The sequence below is a fragment of the Mesocricetus auratus genome, unplaced genomic scaffold (genome assembly GCF_017639785.1).
Source record: "Mesocricetus auratus isolate SY011 unplaced genomic scaffold, BCM_Maur_2.0 Super-Scaffold_100022, whole genome shotgun sequence".
NCBI lineage: Eukaryota > Metazoa > Chordata > Mammalia > Rodentia > Cricetidae > Mesocricetus > Mesocricetus auratus.
The window spans coordinates 34,040,944-34,064,736 of NW_024429203.1; the positions used below are offsets into that span (position 1 = coordinate 34,040,944).

The window sequence follows — 23,793 nt, forward strand, 5'->3', positions numbered from 1 at the left end:
GTGTTCTGTGTACCAAGGATACAGATGGGATAGATTTCTTTAAGAAGCAGATTTTTATAAGCGTCAAATAACTTATTTTCTTTATTTTATAACAAACTTTAAAATATGCAATGGAAGAAAACTCAAAATACAAGTAAGTGCTGTTGAGAATATAATTTTAAGCAAACTACTGAATATCTTTGCTATGCTTCAGGGATATATCTTTTTCTGATCAAAACACCAAGTCACTACTGTGAACGACTTTCCCTCAGAGCGAGAAGACACTCAGGAGATTCCCTGTCCTTCTAGAGAACTGTTACTTTTTATTTATTAATTTTATGTGTGTGTGCATGATGGGCATGTGCATGCAGCCCTGTATATGTGGAAGTCAGAGGACAAGTTTTACAATCCCCGAGTTCTGGGGATCAAAGCCAGCCCATTAGGCCTGTGTGGATTTTAACCACTGAGCCATCCTGTTGGCCTGAGAATGACTGCTTCTGAGGACACCTTATATGGTGGTGCTCAAGCCCACAGTAGCCCCTGGCATTTGTGTTAACCACATCCATGAATTGTAAGTGCCTTCAGGGAGCTATTGTTGTTGGATGACTCCTTTGTTTTGACACTTGGTTAGAAGGAAAAGTAGAGAAAATAAAGTCTAGATTAACTGAAAGGAGGTGAAGGCAACAAGACCAAGGTGAGGCTGTGCTGCTCTGGGCTAACGACCTGGTTTCTTTTGGTGAATGTTTTGTCACTGACTGACAGAGAAGCACTTGGTGTTGTTAAAATGTCTAAGTTTACCCAGTAACGAGACACGAACCTTGAGTCAACGGTCCTGTGTGGAGATTTATTGGTAGACAGGGAAGGAAAAGGAGGGTGAGAGGTAACCAACCCGTGCAGAGCTGAGGGGGGGGGTAGTTGTGGGGCTTATAAAGGGGATGTTGTACATGCACACTGAGTTCCTCGACCAGTGACGGTGGCTATGATGTAGCAGTCTCACCGCTGGTGATTAGAGGGTGGGGCTAGTATAATGCCTGAGTCCCTACACTTGGTACCTCTGGATCTCCACAGAAGATTCAGGTCTTTAGATAGTCAAGTTCATGTTCATGACACAGGGAAAAAAAAAGACTCTGGCATGAGTATGTATCTCACCCTCAGAAAAATGCAATCCATGTCTCAATGCAGAAAACCAATGACAAGGGAAAGACAGGGCAAGAGCAGAGTGAGTGCCATACAACAATGAAAAACAAAGTCAGGCCAAACTTGAGAGATGCTCCAACATATGAGTCTTACCTTCCAGTGACAGCGAAGCACAGCGAACACATCCCACGTAAGAATCCTGCGGCATGCTGCAGAAATGTGGCCATTTTGGGATTCTCATCCACTGGGCCTTGCACTGAGAGGAAGCAGCTATGCAGTCTGTCGATCAGACCCATGTTCACCATGTAGCTGGTGAAAGAGAACAGGGTGTCTCAATCTGCACAGGTGGCAATGTCTTCAGCTTTCATGATTAGTCTTACCACATCCAGGCTTGTATCCCAACATGCAGACAGAACATAGCTTTAAATAAAGCATCTTAAATAATCAACTATTCTCTGATCATTCTTCCTGGTCTGAAGAATCTGACAATACATGAAAAATTTTGCAATGAGCTCTACAGTCTTTTTTCTCCCCCTCCAAGACAGGGGTTCTCTTCGTTACTTTGGCTGCTCTACAACTTGCTCTATAGACCAGACTGGCCTGGACTCATAGAGATTTACCTGCCTGTGTCTCCCGAGTGCTGGGATTAAAGGTGTGCATCACCACTATCTGGCTACAGTTCTAACAAGTATTACTTTTTTAAGGACTATGGAACAAAATTTACCACAATATAGGGGTTTAAAAGACAAATGGTGCTTCCCAGATACACTTTCAAAAACTTATTCTTTGACAATTTTACACACACACACACACACACACACACACACACACACACACACACACACGCACACAGCGCCAGCATTCTGGTCTCACTGACCACCTCACAATTTATTAACCTCTTCTCTCAATAACACCCCTCCCACTACCATGTGTTATTGTGTTTTGTCTTGTCTTGTCTTGTTTTGTTTTGTGGTTCACTGAGTTTACCCAGGACCTCCCACATAGGTATGGTACTCAAATACTCTTGTTAATACTTTAAACTTGTAATGCCGACTGTAGGTTCTCCAATAAATAAACACCATTAAGAACATAAGCATTAAAACTCTTACTTGTAAAAATAAAAAGATGTATAATCTTAATTGACAAACTAGGAATGTTCCACAAAACAATTTTCCATTTCCACTGAAAACTGTCAGTATCATGACAGACAGAGACTAAGAATGAAAACCATTTCAAATTAAAGAGCACAAAAGAGATCTAGCAAGTAAATTCAATGTGTGACACTAGACTGAACTATAGACAAAAAAAAAATCTGTAAAACCACCACATACAGGAGTCATAGTCACAGGACTTGGAGAAATCAAGCCAGTATGGATCTAGAAGCTTTATTCCTAGTGATTAGCTTTTATAGCACTGGAAGGTTCTATGCTACTGAGGGAGAGAAGTAATCGACACTCTTACCCAGCTGTAAACCCTGGGAGCTATGATTACAACTGGCCTCCCAATATATGCCAACTGGTGCAATAGTGTGCGCATGTTAGGGGAGTAACCAAACACTTTCCCTATTAAAGCCTTCTCTAAAAGACAGAACTCATGCCTGGTAACATTTACTGGGCCCCAAACCCCTGGAGCTGGTGAGGTTATAGCCCCAGGGTTAAATAAAACAATACTATTATTCTGCTAAATGGATATAGTAACAAATTGCCCCTCAGCTTCTTTTTTTGCCCTGGCTCTCCTGGAACTCATTCTATAGACCAGGCTAGTCTTGAACTCACAGAGATTTGCCTGCCTCTGTCTCCTTAGTGCTGGGATTAAAGGTGAGCACCACCACAGTCTGGCTAAATTCTTATTTGTATACTGATAGATTAATGCATTTATCTGCCCTCATCAGAGAAGCTTCTTTTTGCTGTAGATGGTGATTAATATATGGACCCACAATTAGTCACAAGCAGACTGACAGACCATGGAGTGATGTTCCAGACGGGGCATCTGTATCTCCCTCCTCCTGCAAGGCTCAGGGATCACTGCAGAAGAGGGGGTGGAAAGATCATCTGCGGTGGACCAATGTTTGCTAGACATTAATGTCACATTGCACACACAAATTCACAGCAGCTGTGACAGCATCCATAACACCTGCATGAAATCAAGACAGACAAAATCCCAACATGGATGGGAAAAAGGCTTATTTAGTCCCATCCCTTGAAGAGGAGTTATTGGCACCTGATGGCTGCTGAGGGACGAATGTCAGTTTTGTTCATGGATGAGGCCGCTGAGGGTTACCCATACTTCTACATCCTGTATGTCTTATATACTGTAGCACTAAATAGATTTAGTGGGTTTAAAAACCAACCAACCATATGATGTTGGAGGGAAAGTGGTGGTGGAGAGACAAAGGAATTAGGAGGGAAAGAATTGGGAATGGATTTATTAAAGCACATTTTCTTCATATGTGAAATTCTCAAACAAAATATTTTCCAGAATAGAACTAAAAATCTAATTGGTTTGGCATTTATATATAAATGTCAGAGGCAACTTGTAAATTTCTTTTAATTGTATCAGTCCTAGTCAACATCCCAGTTGAGATGGTATTTTCATATCTTATCTTCTGACCCACAGATATGAAATATATCCATATTTATTAGGTCTTTTAAGTTTTCTTAGCAATTCTTTATAGAGAATTTATATTTGTCTTCTGATATTTAATTGGAGGTATTTGATATTTTCAGATGCTTTCATAAAATTGTATTTTTAAAATTATAATTCTAATTATTTTTTGCTATATGTAACATTTTTTTGTAAAACAATAAATTCAATTTAAAATAGTATCAAAACCAAAGCATTTTAAAACTAAACATAGCTTCAAAACTTGTTCATAACACTGAGTTTTTTACTTAAGTTGTATGTTTATCCTCCAAGTCTTCAAAAATTTTACTTATTTAGTTGCAGTTTTTACTTTCTTGGTAGATTACATAGTTTATACATATGCTATTATATTATAAGCAACAGCTATTTTTTTCCTTTATAAATTCAATGTCACTTGTTTCCCCCTTAACTTCATTAAGCTTTTGAGAACTTTCAGTATAATGATGAAACAAAACTAAGAGTAATGGGGCTGGGGCGATGGCTCAGTCAGTAAGGTGCCTGCTGCACAAGCATGAAGAACTGAGTTTGGATCCCTAACAGCCATGTGAAAGCAGGGTGTTTATAACTCAGGACTGGGAGGACAGAGGACAGAGACAGGCAGATCCCTGGAGGTCACTGCCACAAAGTCTAGCCACATCAATGCACACTGAAACCAATGAGCTGAGGAAGACTCCCAGTGTTGATCTTTGACTTGTATACATGTATACACAACCACATAAAATGTACATCACACACACACACACACACACACACACACACACACACACACACACACATTTCTTCTTTTGAGAAGTGCCTATTCAGACAACTTACCTGTTTTCCTTTTTTTAAAATTTAAATTAGAAACAAATTTGCTTCACACGTCAATCCCAGCTCCCTCTCCTTCCCCTCCTCCCCCGCACCCCTTACCAGGCCTCCCAGCCCCCCACCCAATCAGGGAGGGTGAGGCCTGTGTCCAGAGTCTGTCATTTCATTCAGGGCAGGGCCTAGACCCTTCCCCAAGAGTCCAGGCTGAGAGAGCATCCCTCATTGTGGGATGGGCACCCAAAGAATTTACCTGTTTTTAAATAGGGTTACTTTCCTAACACTAAGTTATTTGGGTTCTCTGTGCACTTTGGATATTAATCTGTAATCAGATGATTAACTGGCAAAGATATCAGGGTTTGCTCTCAAGACTGTGCTTGCCAATCGTCTTTTAAAGCCACACCAGTTATCTGGTTTGACCGAAGAGCCCTGCTGCTTTTTCTCCCACAATCCCTTCTTCCTTTCGGAAGGATTTAGCAACTGAAGTAACACACGTGGAAAAACATGCATCCTAGAAGGTGGATTGTGTTTCACCAAAGCATTAGGCTGGCCTTCTGCCTCATCACAGTCCAGGCACGTGGTTAAACTGGATGACAGGAATGCAGGGGCTGCTGCATCACAAGATAGCCTAACAGAGACACAATGCTGGGACACAATGACATTCATCAGCAGGGATGGCTAAGTCCTACAATGACCAAAAGGACACGAGCAAATTGAATGGGATCAAGCAACTGAGGGAAAGGGCAGGAGGGTAAAAGTCAAGGCTCTAAGATAAATGGCTGTGAGCCCAAAGGGCCGGGTGCTCCCCAGCAATGTATTTATTGACTTGGGAAAGAGGGCAGGCAGATGGAAGGGAAAGTGAAGGCAGTAACCAAGAGGAAGGAAGATACTGAATGAAACAACTGCTCCCAAAAAGCAGCACAAGAAGCCAGAGCGAATTTATGAACTGTGAAAGAAACAAATGCAGAAGAGGGCATTTTCTTTCTCTATTAACCTACCATAAGTTTCAGAGAGCAACAAATTGCATGGATTTGGCATCCAAAGATCAGTGCAGAGCACAGAAGGCTTGCTGACTGGTGGAACGGTAACTGATTAACACCAGATGGAACCCTGCTGGGAAATTAAACATTCTACCTGGTTCAAGATTCACAAGGGGAAAAAAGTTCAGATGCTAAAGTCGGAGTAAATTTCCCTGGAGCAAAGGAGACCTTTGAAGGAAGCAGGACAGGCCCCGAGCAGGTGCCAGAAACTGCCACACTTGTGTGGAGGAAAGTGTACACATGGTGAGAGTCTAAGTAGATGTGAGCCCCAGTCTCGGCTCTCCTCCCTACCTTTTAACTCGTTACATAACCTTGGCCAAATCACTTAACCTCCCCGAACAATTTCCTCATCTAGTCTAAATTAGAAGCTGTATACTTACAGGGCTGCAAAGACTACATCTTCCTGCAAGAAGTGCTCCATAAATGGTGCCTCTTGTTATATTAAGTCTGAACTACATATGTGACTGAGGGGAGTGTGAAGATACCACTGAGTAGGGAATGCTGCCGATGAGAAGCTGTAGGACTCTGGCACATTTGAGACTGGCAGCTGAGCTTTTTCTTCTTTCTACAAATGATGGGATAGCATCTACCAAGGATTTATGGACAGTGCTTCAAGAACTACAACTATCTTGAAGGTCCTAAATTCAAATTATTTTAATATTTTTAAGCAAAAAAAATTGTTTTAAAGAAATGTAGTGATTTTACCTGATAAGGTCTTGAACTCGACTGTTAAAAGCATCACCTTGTGAGGGTTTGTTTTTCATTTCCTGTGTTGGTATTTTTGGTGTAGCTGGCCGGCTGTTTCCATCTGGTCGGTGGGCAATCAGACAGCTAAAAACCACAGTACCGGCTCTGAGAAGTCCAGTTGTCAATCCTTCAAAAACTTGTTTATTTGTATTTCTTCCCAAAACAGCATTATTTTCATCTGGAACATAAACCTAGAAATAAAAAACAGTGAGTGTACTTTAGTGAAACCATAAAAGTTAGAGACAATGATTTGGAACATTTCTAGACTCATAAATAACTTCTGAAAATCTACATGAGGCAATGAGACATTCAAGTGTGTTGGCTATGAGGTGAGTGGCCAGATCAAATCCCAGTTTTGCCTTTATTAGTCAGGTGACATTGGGAACATTTTTTTTTAAATTCTAACTTTTCATCTATAAAACAAGGATAATGACATGCATACATTATAGGTTTCTGAGAGGGATAAAAGAGCTAAAGTACATAAAATGCTTAGGCACGGAGCTAGTACTAATTCAACTATATTAAAATTTTGTATGAACTAAAGTTTATACATTTAGTCACATGAGAATGGATTCTTAAAAATACCTAATTTAAATATCTCTAGTAGGATAAACTTTGCATTTCTTATTACAAAATGGCAAAAAGTTCTTTTTCTAACAGGCAGGGTCACATTGTGTCATTCTGCAGACACCTTCTACTTTTCTTTAGAGACCAGGTCTCTCATTGGATGTAAGCTTCCAGGGATTTGCCCATCTCTGGTGCCCATCTTGCCACTGGTAGGATTACAGGCATATGCATGATAGCTCACTTTTTATGTGAGTTTGGCCATGATAACTGATGCTCTTCTGATTGTGAGGCAAGCACCTTCCCAGCTCCTCCATCATTACTTTCATTTAATTAACTTTATATTTAATTTTGTGAAATTACATGTTTTAAAGAAGAATTCATTTTAAAAGGAGATTTTTCCTTTTTATCTTGCATGACCTCTGTTTCTTCTGAGTTCTCTCCAGTTTTATATTGGAGACCTTTTTTAAACATAGTAATCTTGAGGGTTTTGTTTGTAAATATACTAAAGATTCATGCTCAGGTAAACCAATTAGCATATACAGCCTGGATCCAGTAAAAATCTGTATGACTAGACCCGTGTGACAGACTTCAATATGCTTGATTAGGGAGACTCAGTTCTCCCCCTGAGTGGAAAAACCAACTATTAATAACTTTAAGTCTGTTTTCTTGGGCCAATCAGTTTCACTATGCAGAATCCTGTATTTGTCAAACCTGGAGCATGTAACATAGTGCCCAGGAGGCAGAGGTTCCTGCAAGTCCAAGTGTCACTGATCTGGGAGAAGGTTTTTAATGATCCCTCATATTTCTGCATGGCTGGCTGGTGTCTCCAGGTCCTGAATAATTGGTTTAATTTTTCTGTGAGGGTTGGGGAGGGACAAATACTTGGATGTCCTCATAGCAGGTGAGACTGCAGGCATACATGGCATCTTAAACCACCTTTTCATTATTAATTTATAAATACATATAACTTATGTGTATTGAGTGTATTCTGGTGCTTGAAGAAGCCAGAAGATAGTGTGGAATCCTCTAGAACTGGAGCTACAGGTGGCTGTGAGCGCCCATGTAAGTTTTGGGAACTAAATCTGGGTCCTCTTCAAGAGTAGTAAACACTCTTAACCACTGAAGTCATCTCCATAGCCTCTAAACTGTCTCTTAATCAGACTTTCAGACAATCTAACTTTTCATTTATTTTAAAACACCAGTACATGTGTGGGTGCGCATGTGCACACGCATGCATGTGACAGCAAATGCTCTAGAGACCACAAGCATCTGCTCTCCCCAGCACTGTAGTTACAAGCAGTTGTGATCTATCCAGTGTGCATGTGGGGAGCCAAATTAGGATCTTCTACAAGAGCTGTACAGGTATTCTTAACCACTGAACCATCCATCTTTCCAGGCCACAGTGCTGCTCTTTCTGTTTTAAGAGCTCATTTATTGATTGGATTGTTTTTCTTTTTTCTGAATATTCTTTTTGGAATTCTTTATATATCAAAAGTAGAGCTAACATCTTTTTCTCCCTTTCTGTAAGGTCTTTTTTTTTTAAATCTTTGTACAAAATTGTTTCCTGAACTGTGCAGAAATTTAAATTTCAGGTAATCCCACGTGTTAATTTGGGATTTTATATCTGAGCCTCTGGAACTCTTTGCAGAAAAGTCCTTTCCTATTCCTCTTTCAGTGTTTCTCTAATAGTTCCAGGTCTTATATTTGAAGTTTTTGTTCCATTGTCAGCTAATTTTTGTGCAGGAGAGGACAGAGCTCTAGTTCACTTCCTCCCCATGTAGACATTCCAATTTCTCTTCCACCATTTGCAGAAGAGGCACTCTTTTGTCCAATGTGTTTTGGCATCTGTACAAAATCAGGTGGTTGTAGCTGTGTGGGTTCATAACTTGGTCTTTTATTTCATTGATTTATGGGTCTTTAAATGATTAAAACAAATTTATTTATTATGCATATGTGTATTCCCTGGCACGTGTGCAAAGATTAGAAGACAACCTTCAGGAGTTGGTTCTCCTCTTTTATCTTGTTTGAGGCAGGGTCTCTGATCTCTTTGGCAATGGCCATTGTACCTCAGATTAGCTTCCAGCTGATTCTCTTATCACTTTCTACCATATCTTGGTAGAAGTGCAGAGATTACAGATGCTTACAACAACATCTGGCTTTTCACATGGATTCCAGGACAGAACTGAGGTCATTGGGCTGGGTGGGAAGCCCTTTTCCCTACTGATTCATTGCCTTGGCCCACTGTGTCTGTTTTTATGCTAGTACCATCTCTTTTGGTTACTACAGCTCTGTAGAAAACCTTGAAATCAAGCAGGTGATACTTCCAGCATAGTTCTTTTTTGCTCAGGAATGCGTAGCTGTTTCTGGGTCTTCTGTACTTTCATATGAATTTTAGGATTGTTTTACTATTTCTGTGAAGAAAGTCACTGGGATTTTGATGGAGGATTACAATGTATTTATAGATGGCTTTTGATAATACAGCCGTTTTACAATATTAATTTTCCTGATTCAGGAGTATGGGAAGTCTTTCTATCTACTTTCATCTTCAATTTCTTCAGCATTTTTAAGTGTTCATAGTACAAGTCTTTGACTTCCTTAATTAGGTTTATTCCACAGTCTTTTTAAAGCTACTGTGCACAGATTGTTTTCCTGATTTTTTTTTATCTCAGCATGTTTATTGTTGTCAGACAGGAACTTCTGCCTGCTGTTGGAATTTCACATACTTTTGGGTCTAGAGAAAACCATAAAACAAAAACTTAAACAATTTTATTTTGGGGCAACCAAGGTCCAAAGGAGAAAACTTTCCCAAGGATCTAAAAACTAATCAGGATTACAACAACTGCTAGTGTGGATTCTGGAACCCTACTCTAAGAAGAATTGAGAAAGTCTCAGTCATAGGTTCCTGTAGCTTATCCTCCCAAATACCACAGATCCGTTCACATCAGTCTGCTACTCCGGGCACAGAATGCTCCCAGTCTTTTACTGGAACCTGCCAATTCCACTTCAGACAATTCTAGTGGTATATTATGTACACCTTGATGACCTGGCTACCATTGGTCTCTCCCCTCATTTGTGATAATCAGAGCAAGGTTTCTTTTGAGAACTATTCAGAATTCAAAATAGGTCTCCTTAGCATTGTCTCAGTTTCCCTGTGTTACTTACATGATAGTTTTCAATCCCTTCATCCTCCATACAACTCTGTTCTACAGTGGGATGTCATCTTGTTCTCAATACTGTTTAACTGTATCACACAACCTTAGCTTTTTGTTCAATCTCCACCCCTGCAAGTCATAATATACTCTGGACACACAGAATTCACAGAAATCTTAAAACCTCCACATAAAGACCCCTTAGCTTTGAGTCTTTCTCCACTGGTATAACAGAAAAATTAGCTATTTTCGGACCTGCTTCCTGTATTAAGGGTTGGCCCTTTCAACTTAAATACCAGTCAACTGTGACTGTTACATGTCTTGGCTCCCTTTGCTAAGGCTGTTGACCCATCTCAGTTATATATACATTTGCTCATGTCTTCTATGCCTTTCATAATTTGGTTCCTATGAACACAAGGATTAATCTCTAAGGCTCTGAATCTATACGCTACCCAAACCACACTGGAGTATATTTGGCCAAAACAATGCTTATTATTTTTTTAGATATGCAACATATTCCATTTGTAAAACAAGAGCCACTAGGGCTACTAAAATATGGTAGACAGTATAAAAGAGAGTAGTATTTGTGTGCAACCACACATGGTGAATATCTGTGACTGAAACACCTGATTTCCTAGAATGTAAATGGGAAATTCCTAAATCAGTTATTTAGCAGTTTACAGCAAATAATATCACTTCTGTTCAGTCACTTAAGATTTTGTGAACAAAGACAATCTTTAACTACAAAAGGTTCTACTGGCAACAACCAGGTTCTCTCCCATTTTTTAAGTTTTAGTTTACTTAAATAATTTATTTTATTTTTAGTTGTAATATAATTATAGTTTCTGCTTTCCTCTCCTTCCTCTAATCCTTCTTATTCCCATCTCTCAAATTGATGTCCTGTTTCCTTTAATTATCATTTCACATCTTCAGCCACATAAATGAATGAAAATATAACCTGCTGAGTCTGTTTAATGCTGCTTGTATGTATGTTTTTAGGGCTGACCACTTAGTATTAGACAATCAACTTGGGGAACATCTCTGAGGAAGACTAATTCTCCCTCTCTCTGCAGATCTTAATCCCCTACAGCTCTTCAAAAACAGCACTATTATCTTTCCAGGCACAAAATCCAGAAGCCTGAGCCCTGTCCCTCTCATACCACACATTCAGTGAAAAAATATTATGATGATGATGATGATGTTGATGATGATGATGATGATGCTTTTCAAGACAGGGTTTCCTCTGTGTAGCTTTGGAGCCTGTCCTGGAACTTGCACTGTAGACTATGTTGGCCTCAATCTCACGGAGATCCGCCTGCCTATGCCTCCAGAGTTCTGGAATTAAAGGCATCCACCACCACTGCCTGGCTGTGCCTTTTTTTGAGCAGGAGGAATTATCATCAAGTACATATCTTAAAATTTTTGTCTTAATAGTATTATTTGTTTAGTAAGTCAAAACAAACACCATTATTTAAAATAATGAGTGGTTCCTAATTAACACTAACTGTTAATATCATCACAAGTAGGAGCAAGTTCCAATATATAAGTTTTCTTAAACCAATTTGCCTATTACTAAAACTAAGAATTTGAGTTAGTAGTGCTGATTTTTAAAAAAATCACAGTGGGAAGCTAGACATTTTTTTAAACCCCTTTGGCACTCTCACAGACAAATGACCATTTTCCCTTCTCTCAGACTACTAGAATAATCTTCTAGTGGGTCTCTTTGAACCTTCTAATCCACTTTAGTATAAGCAAGTGATGTCACAACATTTTCAGGAGCATCTTAGTATATTTAGGCATAACGTCCAAAACCCTAAAGTTATTCTACATAGGCCAGTGTGCTCCATTTGCCATATGTCACACTTGCCTCAACTGACTCCTTATTCACTTCTTGTGCATGAAAGTTTGAGCCTCCATACCCTTCTTTTAACTGTTTGATGCACAGGAGCTGTTCCCACTGCCCAGGTCAGCATCCACCTCTGCACTTTTGTCCTACCCATCCTTCAGGACTCATTGAACAGCACTACTTCAGAGAAGCCTTTGTGATGCTCCTGATTGGCTCAGACTCTGCATGTCCTCCTAAGATCTTATATTTCTTCTCTATAGCATGGATCACAAAAGTTTAGTTGTATGGTCACTTTTCTTACTTGGAAAATATAAGCTCTGTGAAGATTAGGACAAATGCATTTCCATCATGCTTCACCACTTAATACCTAGAATATACTTTCATGTAGACTATCAGTGCTTAATAAAAGTCTTTCAAGAATCAACAATCTAACTAGTGCTGTCATCTATTGTCTTTTTTTTTTTTTTTTTTGGTTTTTACGAGACAGGGTTTCTCTGTATTGTTTTGGAGGCTATCGGTCCAGCCCAGCCTCGAACTCACAGAGATCCGCCTGCCTCTGCCTCCCGAGTGCTGGGATTAAAGGCGTGCGCCCCCACCGCCCGGCTCATCTATTGTCATTTAAGAGAAGTAATTTGTTAATACTTAGAAATTAGCTAACCACGGAGTTCGAATTTGAACCTAGGTAGTTTTAAATTCAGACTCTTAATTATATTACTTTTCAAAGGGTCTGAGGTACTTCCAAGGAAGCATTTTCTCTCATCATCAATTTTTTTCGTGCTTTTTTTTCTCTTTCTTTTCTTTCAATTTAAATTAGAAACAAGCTTGTTTTACACGCGAATCCCCCTATCCCATCCCCTTTCTGCTTCACAGGGAGGTTGAAACCTTCCATGGGGGATCTTCAAAGTCTGTCATTTCATTTGGAGCAGGGCAGAGGCTCCTTCCCCCCCCAGTGCGGAGAGAGCATCCCTCTATGAGGAATGGGCTCCCAAAGTTTATTTGTACAGGCCTCCTAACTGATACCATCACGTTCAAGTGGTCTGGGTCCATCCTATGCTGGTTTCCCAGCTATCAGTCTGGAGTCCATGAGCTCCCCCTTGTTCAAGTCAGCTGTTTCTGTGGGTTTCTCCAGCCTGGTCTTCACCCCTTTGTTCATCATTCCTCCCTCTCTGCAACTGGATTCCAGAGTTCAGCTCAATGTTTAGCTGTGGGTGTTTGCTTCTGCTTCCATCAGCTACTAGATGAAGGCTCTAGGATGACATATAAGGTAGTCATCAATCTCATTATAGGGGAAGGGCATTTAAGGTAGCCTCTCCACTATTGCTTAGATTGTTAGTTGGGGTCATCCTTTTAGATCTCTGGACATTTCCCTAGCGCCAGATTTCTCTTTAAGCCTATAATGGCTCCCTCCATTAAGTTATCTCTATTCTTCCCCTGACTCAATCTTCCTGCTCCCTCATGTCCTCCTCTCCCCTCTTCTTCTCCTATTCTCTTTCTCCTAACTCCCTCTCCCCTGCCCCCATGCTCCCAATTTGCTCAGGAAATTTTGTCCATTTCCCCTTCTATGGGGGACCATGTATGTCTCCCTTAGGGTCCTCCTTGTTTCCTAGATTTTCTGGCGGTGTGGATTGTAGGCTGGTAATCCTTTGCTCTATGTCTAAAATCCATATATGAGTGAGTACATACTATCTTTGTCTTTTTGTGATTGGGTTACCTCACTCAGGATGGTTCTTCTAGTGCCATCCATTCCATTTACCTGCAAATTTCAAGATTCCATTGTTTTTTTTTTCTGCTGAGTAGTATTCCATTGTGTAAATGTACCACATTTTCTCTATCCACTCTTCAGTTGAGGGGCACTTAGGTTTCTTCCTGGTTCTGGCTATTACAAATAATGCTACTATGAACACAGTGGAACAGATGTCCTTGTTGTATGAACATGCACCTTTTGGGTATATGCCTAAGGATGGAATTGCTGGATCTATGGTAGACTGATTCCTATTTTCCTGAGGATTTCTGATTTCATACTGATTTCCAAAGTGGCTGTATGAGTTTGCACTCCCACCAGCAGTGGAGGAGTGTTCCCCTTTCTTCACATCCCATCCAGCATAACTGTCATTGGTGTTTTTAAATTTTAGCCATTCTGACAGGAGTAAGATGGTATCTCAGAGTTGTTTTGATTCACATTTCCCTGATGGCTAAGGATGTTAAGCACTTTCTTAAGCGTCTTTCAGCCATTTTAGATTCCTCTATTGAGAATTCTCTATTTAGTTCTGTGCCCCACTTTTTTTTTAGATATTTTTTATTTTTAAATTTAAATTAGAAACAAGGTTGCTTCACATGTCAATTCCAGGTCCCTCCATGTTTCCCTCCCCTCCTCCCGTGCCCTCCCACTACCCCCCCCATATCCCCTCATTTCCCCAGGGAGGGTGAGGCCCTTCATGGGGGTGTCCATAGTCTGTCATTTCATCCAGGACAGGGCCTAGACTCTCCCCCAAGAGTTCAGGGTGAGAGTGCATCTCTCATTGTTGGATGGGAGTCCAAAGTCCATTTGTATGCCTGGGATAAATATTGATCTACTACCCAAGGCTCAATAGATTACCTAGGCCTCCTCACTGACACCCACATTCAGGGGGTCTTGATCAGTCCCATGCTGGATTCCCAGGCATCAGTCTGGGACTCAAGAGTTAACCCTTGTCAGGTCAGCTGTTTCTGGGGGTTAAACCAGCCCAGTCTTAACTCCTTTGGTCATCAGTCTTCCCTCTCTGTCACTGGCTTTCTTGAGTTCAGCTCAGTGCTTAGCCGTGGGAGTCTGCCTCTTCTTCCATCAGCCACTGAATGAAGGTTCTGTTTCCCAGACTCTCTGGCCATGGGATTGTAGGCTGGCACTCCCCAGATCTATGTCTAAAATCCATATATGAGAGAGTACATGCCATGTGACTGGGTTACCTCGCTCAGGATGGTTTCTTCTAGTGCTATCCATTTACCTGCAAATTTCAGGATTCCATTGTTTTTTTCTGCTGAATAGTACTCCATTGTTTAAATGTACCACATTTTCTCTATCCACTCTTTGGTTGAGGGGCATCTAGGTTGCTTCCAAGTTCTGGCTATTACAAATAATGCTGCTATGAACATAATGGAACAGACATCCTTGTTGTATGAATCTGTGCCCCACTTTTTAATTGGACTATTTGGTATTTTGGTGACTGGCTTCTTGAGTTCTTTGTATATCTCTGTCTGATGTGGGGTTGGTGACAATTATTTTTTCTCATTTTGTGGGCTGCTGTTTTGTGTCTCTGACTGTGTCCTTTGCCTTATAAAAGCTCAGTTTCAGGAGGTCCCGTTTATTAACTGTCAATCTCAGTGCCTGTGTACTGGTATTATGTTCAGGATGCTGTCTCCTGTACTAAATTGTTCAAGGGTACTTTCCACTTTCTCTTCTAAGAGGTTCAGTGTGGCTGGATTTTTTTTTTCCGAGACAGGGTTTCTTTGTGAAGACTGTCCTGGAACTAGCTCTTGTAGACCAGGTTGGTCTCAAACTCACAGAGATCCGCCTGCCTCTGCCTCCCGAGTGCTGGGATTAAAGGCGTATGCCACCAACGCCCGGCCCAGTGTGGCTGGATTTATGTTGAGGGTCTTTGATCCATTTGGACTTAAGTTTTGTGCATGGTGATAGATATGGATCTATCTTCAGTCTTCTACATGCCAGCATCCAGTTATGCCAACAACATTTGTTGAAGATGCTTTCTTTTTTTTCAATTGTATATTCCAAAATCAGGTGGTCATAGGTGTGTGGATTAGTATCAGGATTTTCAAATCTATTCCATTGGTCTACCAGTCTATTTTTGTGCCAATACCAAGCTGTTTTCTGGACTATAGTTCTATAATAGAGCTTGAAATAAGGGATGATGATGACTCTGGAAGTTCCTTTATTGTACAGGGTTGTTTTGGCTATCCTGGGTCTTTTGTTTTTCCATATGAAGTTGAGTACTGTTCTTTCAAGGTCTATGAAGAATTGTGCTGGGATTCTGATGGGGGTTGCATTGAATCTGTAGATTACTTTTGGCAAGATTGCCATTTTTACTATGTTGATCCTACCTATACAAGAGCACGGGAGATCTTTCCATTTTCTGGTATCTTCTTTAATTTCTTTCTTTAAAAGATTCAAAGTTCTTGTTATACAGGTCTTTCACTTGTTTGGTTAACATTACCCCCAAGATATTTTATGCTGTTTGTGGCTATTGTAAAGGGTGATGTTTCTCTGATTTCTTTCTCAGCTCATTTATCATCTGTAAACCGTAGGATTACTGATTTTCTTTTCAGTTAATCATGTATCCTGCCACTTTGCTGAAGGTGTTTATCACCTGTAGGAGTTCCCTGGTAGAGTTTTATGGGTCGCCTATGTAAACTATCATATCATCTGCAAATAGTAAAAGTTTGACTTTTTATTTTCTAATTTGTATTCCCTTGATCTCCTTTTGTTTTCTTATTGCTATAGCTAGAACTTCAAGTACAATATTGAAGAGATAATGGAGAGTAGACAGCCTTGTCTTGTTCCTGATTTTAGAGGAATCACGTTGAGTTTCTCTCCATTGAGTTTGATGCTGACTGTTGATTTGCTGTATACTGTTTTTATTATGTTTAGGTATGTTCCTGTTATCCCTGATCTCTCCATGACCTTTATCCTGATGGGGCATTGGATTTTGTCAAAGGCTTTTTCATCAAATAGTGAGATGATTATGTGGTTTTTCATTTTTTAGTTTGTTTATATCTCATAATCAATTTGGGAATCAGTCTACCACAAGATCTAGCAATTCCACTCTCAGGCATATATCCAAAAGATGCTCATTCATACAACAAGTACATCTGTTCCACTAAGTTCATAACAGCATTATTTGTAATAGCCAGAACCTGGAAGAATCCTAGATACCCCTCAACTGAAGAGTGGATAGAGAAAATGTGGTACATTTACACAATGGAATACTACTCAGCAGAAAAAAAAACAATGGAATCTTGAAATTTGCAGGTAAATGGAATGGATGGCACTAGAAGAAACCATCCTGAGTGAGGTAACTCAGTCACAAAAAGACAAAGATGGTATGTACTCATTCATATATGGATTTTAGGCATGAAGCAGGGTAGTGCCAGTCTACAATTTCACTGCCAGAGAGTCTGGGAATCAGGGAGGACCCTAAGAGAGATATGCATGGTACTGCAGAGAAGGGGAATGGGACAGGATCTTTTGAGTGGACTGGGAGCATGGAGGATGGAGGGAGGCAAGAGGGAGCTGAGGAAAAGTGAGGGGGAAAAGAACAGGGGAGAGGAGGACATGGGCCTTGTATCCCAGCTATTCTAGGCAGGGGTCAACTGAACTATCCCAACACTGTTGACAGCCTCTAATTTTGAGTAGTAGTCGGCATCCTACAGCCAGACCAGCAACATCCTACCCCAAGATACCCTGACAAGACCAGCAGCATCCTACCCCAAGATACCCTGACATTACCTAGTTCACATCTGGGTACTGGGACTGCTGTTTTTCTGTGTTCTGGTAGTCGACATAGCCCTGGGAAGAGGGAACCTCAACTGAAGAACTGCCTTGACCAGATTTGCCTATGGCTGGCCTCAAACTTACAGAGATCCACCTGCCTCTGCCTCAAGTGCTGGGATCAAAGGTATGTGTCATCTTGCCGGGCCTTAAGTTATATTTCTTTATATTTCAAATGCATCTCATGTAGATAATAGCTGGGTCCTTCTTTTTTTGGGGGGTCCTTCTTTTTAATAGGTTTCAAAGGTCTTACCTCATAACAAGGGTAAACTTTCATTATGTGAGTAATGGTACATTAGGTCCATTGGTTCATCATTGTTTTGTTTTTTGCCTGTTTTATTCTCTAGCTCTTCTTTCTGTTAAATTTTTGGGTATGTTTTAGAAGCCAATATTAGTTTATCTATTGAGTTATGAGTCATTTTACTTGTGTTTGTTCTGAAGATATTACAATATACAATCTTAATTTTCACTATACACTCTAAATTGATAAAGTGCAAGTTTGTATAAAATGTAGAAAAATGGGTCTGGAGAGATGGCTCAGATGTTAAGCACTGGATGTTCTTCCAGAAGATCTGGGTTCAATTCCCATCACCCTCATAGTGACTCACAACCATCTGTAATTTCAGCCCTAGAGGATTCAATGCCGTCCTTTGGCCTCTGCATGTACAACAGCCATACACACAGGCAAAACATCCATACACATAAAAATAAAATGTAAAAAGACTGTAACTTCATGTTTACCTTTGGTCTTTCTGAATCTTCATACTATGTAGTATGATATGCACACTATCACATGCAGCATAAATGACAAGTGTTATATAACCCTATAAGACAATGTTGGCATTTTTGCTTTAAGTCATGTTGTTAAAAATTTAAGTACTACAGAATTTTCATTATTGATCTTCCTTCTTTCCTGAGGCACTTCCTTGTCTAGTTGTGAGTATGTGTGTATGTGCTGTAGTGATTGAACCTGGGGCTTCATTACCAGTGAGCTACAACACAAGTCTAGTACAAGTCTGCTAGCAATGAGTCTTGTGATGGAGATTTTAATATGAAAGTATTAAGTACATATAACTATCATGTATAAATTCATAAAATTTCATTCGCATAAATTTTTAAAACTTATAACAACCATTTGTGTGTGAATGTTTGTATGTGAAAGGGAACACATACTACAGCATGCATGTGGAGGTCAGGGGACAACTTGGAAGAACTGGTTCTCTTCTTTCACCGTATAGGTTCCAAGGATTACATTCAGGTTGTCAGGCTTCACACCAACAATCTTTACCTGTGCTGCCTTCTTACCAGGCTCTGCATTTATTTCTGAAGCATATCTTTGCAGATATTTAAATTAAAGATGATAACATTTTCCTTCAGCATGTTAAAGATTAATTTGCATCCCCATTACACTAACAACAGATTATGGAATGCTGGTGAGCATCTTACTTCACAATCTCTCATCTATCTTTTGACATCACTGCCCTGTGAAGGTCTTCTCTCCGGTTCTGTAATTCTCTTTCAATAAACTATAGCTTGGTGAACATAAGCCGAGCTTATATTTTTGACGAAGGAAAAGACAAGATATATGAGGCTGTCCAAGCAATCGTGGCATGGTGAGAAAAGAAGGAAACAAGATGCAACTGGTATCAGAAGAGTACAGCTCTCCTCAGCACCGAGATTTCTGCTCCCTTGTAATTAACTGTGGAGCCCTTGTTCTGGTTGCTCAGGATAAAGAAAACAATGTGGCAACCAGAGAGTTCCAGGCCTTGCTGCTATAATGAAAATCAAACAGGCACCTGGATGGGTCTGCACATGGTTAAGTGAAAAACAATCCCCTGTTCTAAGACTGCACTTATGTTTCCTTTGTTTGAATCCAGAGCTTTCCTGTCACCTGAAAAGTACAACCACTTCTTTGGTTCAATAGTATCATATCAATCACTTAAGGTTTGTACATCACTTTTCAATTAACAACCCCCTCAGCTCCAGTAAACACATATATATGATTTATCAGCATATTATCTGAATAATTCAAAAGAACAGGTCACTATGAATCAGAAACAAGACTGCTAATAAAATAGTAATGCATTTAAAAACATAATGAACCATCAAGAAATTATAACTCTTTTAATTAGATGGTTCTTTACCATATCCTACTCACAGGACAATATTAAACATATAAAATCAAAGTCACAAAATTTTGATGTTTCATTGGTGTAACAAAATAAGGACACAACTGATTCCATAGAAGAAGGCTTAGACAAGCACTTAGGAGGTTAAGGTTCAGATCATGACTCTGCATATAGGTAGCTCTGTGACCCCTTCTGCAATCAACCTGCTCATCACACAGTTCCAGTTCAATGGCAAACACCTGTCAGTCAATTGTTCACTTTTCTGAGTAGCACCATCTGTGTTCTTTTTAATGGCATAACTGTAGCACTCTTACAAATCTTTAAGTACCTATTATAATATTGTTAATTTATATAAGCATGGTTGTGAAACATATCTAGAAAATTTTCCCATTCATGATTGATGTTCTATTTAAATATACCTCATTGTTTTTCCCTAATGGTTCGATTATTTTTTGATACTTTATATAGTAGGAATCATACAGTATTTTAAATTGTTTGTTATAATCTGAATGTGAAATATTCTGGATATGCAGTTATGTTTGAACATATGGTTATCAGCTTGTAGAACTATTTTAGAAGGTTACAGAACATTTAGGGTGGGCCCTGATCTCACTTCCTGTCTATTCTTTGCTTCCTGCCCCCATGTCTTCTTCTCTACTGTGATAAACTGCATCCCTTCAAACTGTAAGGCTAACTAAATCCTCTCCTGCTTATCATGTATTTGGCTACAAGTATTAATTTAACTTAGAACTAGCTATAATGTCATTATTCATTCATGCTGTAGCTTTTAAAGACTTAGTAACAATCTTTTCTTTGTATATACCTACTTATCTACTGATGGGCATTCATACTTCTTGTGGGTTATTCATACCTCTTAGCATTATGAATATGTAATGAATATGATAAGTATTTATTCAAGACCCCAATTTTAATTATTTTGAATAAATGTTCAAAAGCTATGATCATATGGCAGTTTCATTTTTCATTTTATTAGGGACATTTGTACTGTATTCCACAGTGGATGCATCACCTTTCATTCTCAGTGGTGGATAAGGCTTCCATTTTAGCCATGTCCTTACCAGTAACTGCTATTTTCTGATTTAGAAAGCAATTATGGCCATCTTAACAGTGTGAAGTAATACATGGTTATTTTTGATGTCATTTCCTTCAGGAGTAGTGATTTAGATCACTTTTTCACATACCTGTTGTCTTTTGAAGGAATGTCTATGTAAGCTCCTGACTTAAATTTGTAGTTCTTTCCTTTGCTTGATGGAGCTTGGAATCTGTTGTGGAATCACTACTGGAAAATTATCTGTGCATTTACTATATTCTTCATATCTAAATCTGCTTGGATCTTTTAAGTATTTTTTTTTATCTCTGTTGATAGTCTCATTTTCCCAAGCAATGTCTTCTTGAGTTTAAAAAGCATCTTTATGGCTGGGTGGTGGTAGCGCACGCTTTTAATCCCAGCACTCGGGAGGCAGAGGCAGGCGGATCTCTGTGAGTTCGAGGCCAGGCTGGACCGACAGCCTCCAAAACAATACAGAGAAACCCTGTCTCATAAAACCAAAAAAATATTCCTTAGGACTCCTTAATAGATTTAGCTGGTTCTTTAGTTAGGCCATGTTTCTGTTTCTTTGTGCATTTTTCTAAGTTTTGATGAGCTAGCTTTGTGAACTTGAAAAACTGCCTCCTCTCTCAGACTAGCTTCCAACTGGAAAGATTCTCAAGAGTAAATTGACACAGAGATCATGGCCCCCAAATCTCTTTTGGAGGATATAAAGCTCTTTGAGTCATGTCAGGATGAAGGGAGATGCTTTTTAAACCAGGAAGTTATAATCTCTGAACATTCTGTGGTTGTAATGTACTAAGTTTCCTTGCTCTCTCTGTTTAACAACATCCAAAGTAGGCTTGCTTCCATTAAGAACCCCAAGAGAAGTGAGACAAATGTACTTCTACATGTGGTTCTCACCCTGACAGAACAGCAGAGAGTTGTGTGTCTTCTCCTGCTCAGAGTCTCCGAGGCACTGTGATTCTCTGGTGCGACAACTAGTTATCTGTCTGGATTTGGAACTCATTCCCATCAGGCTATTCTAGTTCTTCCCAAGCACTTGGGTATGGAAAGACAGAAATTGGCTTGCTAGCAATGCTGTCTCCACGTCTCTAAGTCTGTCCTGGAAAACCGCTCCTCTCTGGCACTGAGCTGGGGCAGTCTGAGAAACTATAATCATGGGAATGTGAAAGAGCTCCATTGTGACTTTTTGGTCAGACTGTATGGTGTACTGTAACTTCCTAACTGTTTTCTGGATTTCCCATAAATGTACACTGGCCAATATAGTAAGTCAGTGTCTCTGCCAGGGAATGAGGTCTCAGGCTTCCTATTCTGCCATCTTGCTTTTTTTCATTGGTCTTTTTTTTTTATTACTTTCCAATGTGTTTGTGTAGATTCCTTAAGGAGACATATAAAAGTCCATGCTCTGGAATGAACTACACTTAAGAGAAGAAGCTTAATTACTTAATGAAGAAATCAATCCATTTTAATGTGTTTTAAGCCCTTCACGCTTCAATGAAGATACTACACCAGTATTCGCTTCTATTCTTAGGAGAAACTTGTCTCAATGTACTGATTTTTACAGAGCTCCAAATACATTTCCATAGAGCATATTTTGAAAATACAACTTTGCATTAACATTGTAAGAAGTATGTACTTTTATAGTATTACAAATGTTGATTTATATATTTTTAAAGTTATAAACCCAGAACCTCACAACCTTCATTCATATCCAGACATAGTCAAATCTACCTTCTTAAAATGCCCAAAGGCACACTAGTTCTTCCGTCCATTCACCACACATAGCAAGCACCATTATGTGCTGGGCACTCGTCTAGGTCTCATAGACTGCCCAGCTCTGGTTACAGAATGCTTACAGAGAGTCTCTGATAGCTTGTCATTTCCTCTCTTCTCAACTGCTGGCTTCTAAAATAAGAACTTGTGTAAAATTCTGTACCTGTGTCATCTGAGCAGTACTAAAGAGGTACTTGAAATGAAATGTATGAGTGCTAGAGCAAATTACAAGCACTCAGAAGGGTAGAAAAATGTCTTCTAAACCATTGGATTTATCAAGAACCAGGAAGGCTGAAGTACCTAATAATTAAGTGTCTTATAAATTATACTAGTTCTCAATTAGCTTCTTTTCTCCATTTTTCCCATCACTTCTGAACAATGTGTTGGTGACCACTCTATCCCTGATTTAAGAGGTATTATCAAGTTAGTGGTCCATATTTCAGTTATATGTGCATGAAAACTATTTACCAAAAAAGAAAGAAATGCACTCAAATTCATAAAAGTCACATGAGCATCCATTCTAAACTAGTAAACACACCTTTCTTTCTTCATTGCTACAAAACCAGTCACAGCTCTGGACAACTGATAGCTGTAAGATCACAAGCTTAAAAGGAACAGAAGTAATCAGTGTAAGAAAGAAAGGCTAAAATGTGTTTGAGAAACAAATGTCCCTGGATCCAAACTGAGGAAAATTAATAGAGCAGAATAAACACATGATGTGACAAAATATATTACCGCAAAATTAAAAGTGTTTTTGAGGAATCCCATCAAGGGAATATTCAAAGAAACTAGGGCTTTCAAACAAGAGGGAAATAAGCTACATAACAAGATGCTGGTTGATAGATGGCATTGGATCAATGATAGCTATTATGAGGGGCTAAGAGCCAAGCTCAGTGTTGTTGGGCTGGACCAGGTAGAATTATTGAATGTCTTCCTCCACAATTACACAGCTCTCTGAGAAGGATGTCATTTCAACATCTCTATGATAAATCAACGTTTGTGATATCCCCAATATAAATGAATTTTAATTTGCAAAGTTGATACATACAGGTGAATTGTTTGCGAGGTAACTAGTTTATGCAGGTAGAGTCCACAGGAGTGGGATCAGTGCCCTCCTAGGAGGTAGCTAAAGAGCTAGCCTGTTTTCTTTTGCCATGTGAAGCCTCTGCAACACAGAAGAGGATCTGCATAAGAGCCTATGTTGGTTCCTTGACCATAGACTTCTAGCTTTTAGAACTGTGAGTAAAAAATTACCCAGTGTGTAAAAGCTACACACCTTTAGTATTCTTCTCATAGGTACCCAAGCTAAGACATCACTTATCTTACTCCCTATGCAGGGATTTCCTAGAAGGCTGGGATCATAGTCTT

The 23,793-nt window shown here is 39.5% G+C and overlaps 1 protein-coding gene across 6 annotated transcripts in view; it reads right to left on the reverse strand.

The window, feature by feature from the left end:
- The window catches only part of Scaper (S-phase cyclin A associated protein in the ER), a 343,723-nt gene that overhangs the window by 45,311 nt on the left and 274,619 nt on the right, over positions 1 to 23,793 (reverse strand). For all 6 annotated transcript variants that reach the window (XM_040729759.1, XM_040729754.1, XM_040729758.1 and 3 more), the window contains 2 exons: positions 6,309 to 6,541; positions 1,270 to 1,425 (listed from right to left, as the gene is read on the reverse strand). In XM_040729759.1, the coding sequence (XP_040585693.1) occupies positions 1,270 to 1,425; positions 6,309 to 6,541 (389 nt within the window). The remainder of the gene's footprint in view (positions 1 to 1,269; positions 1,426 to 6,308; positions 6,542 to 23,793) is intronic.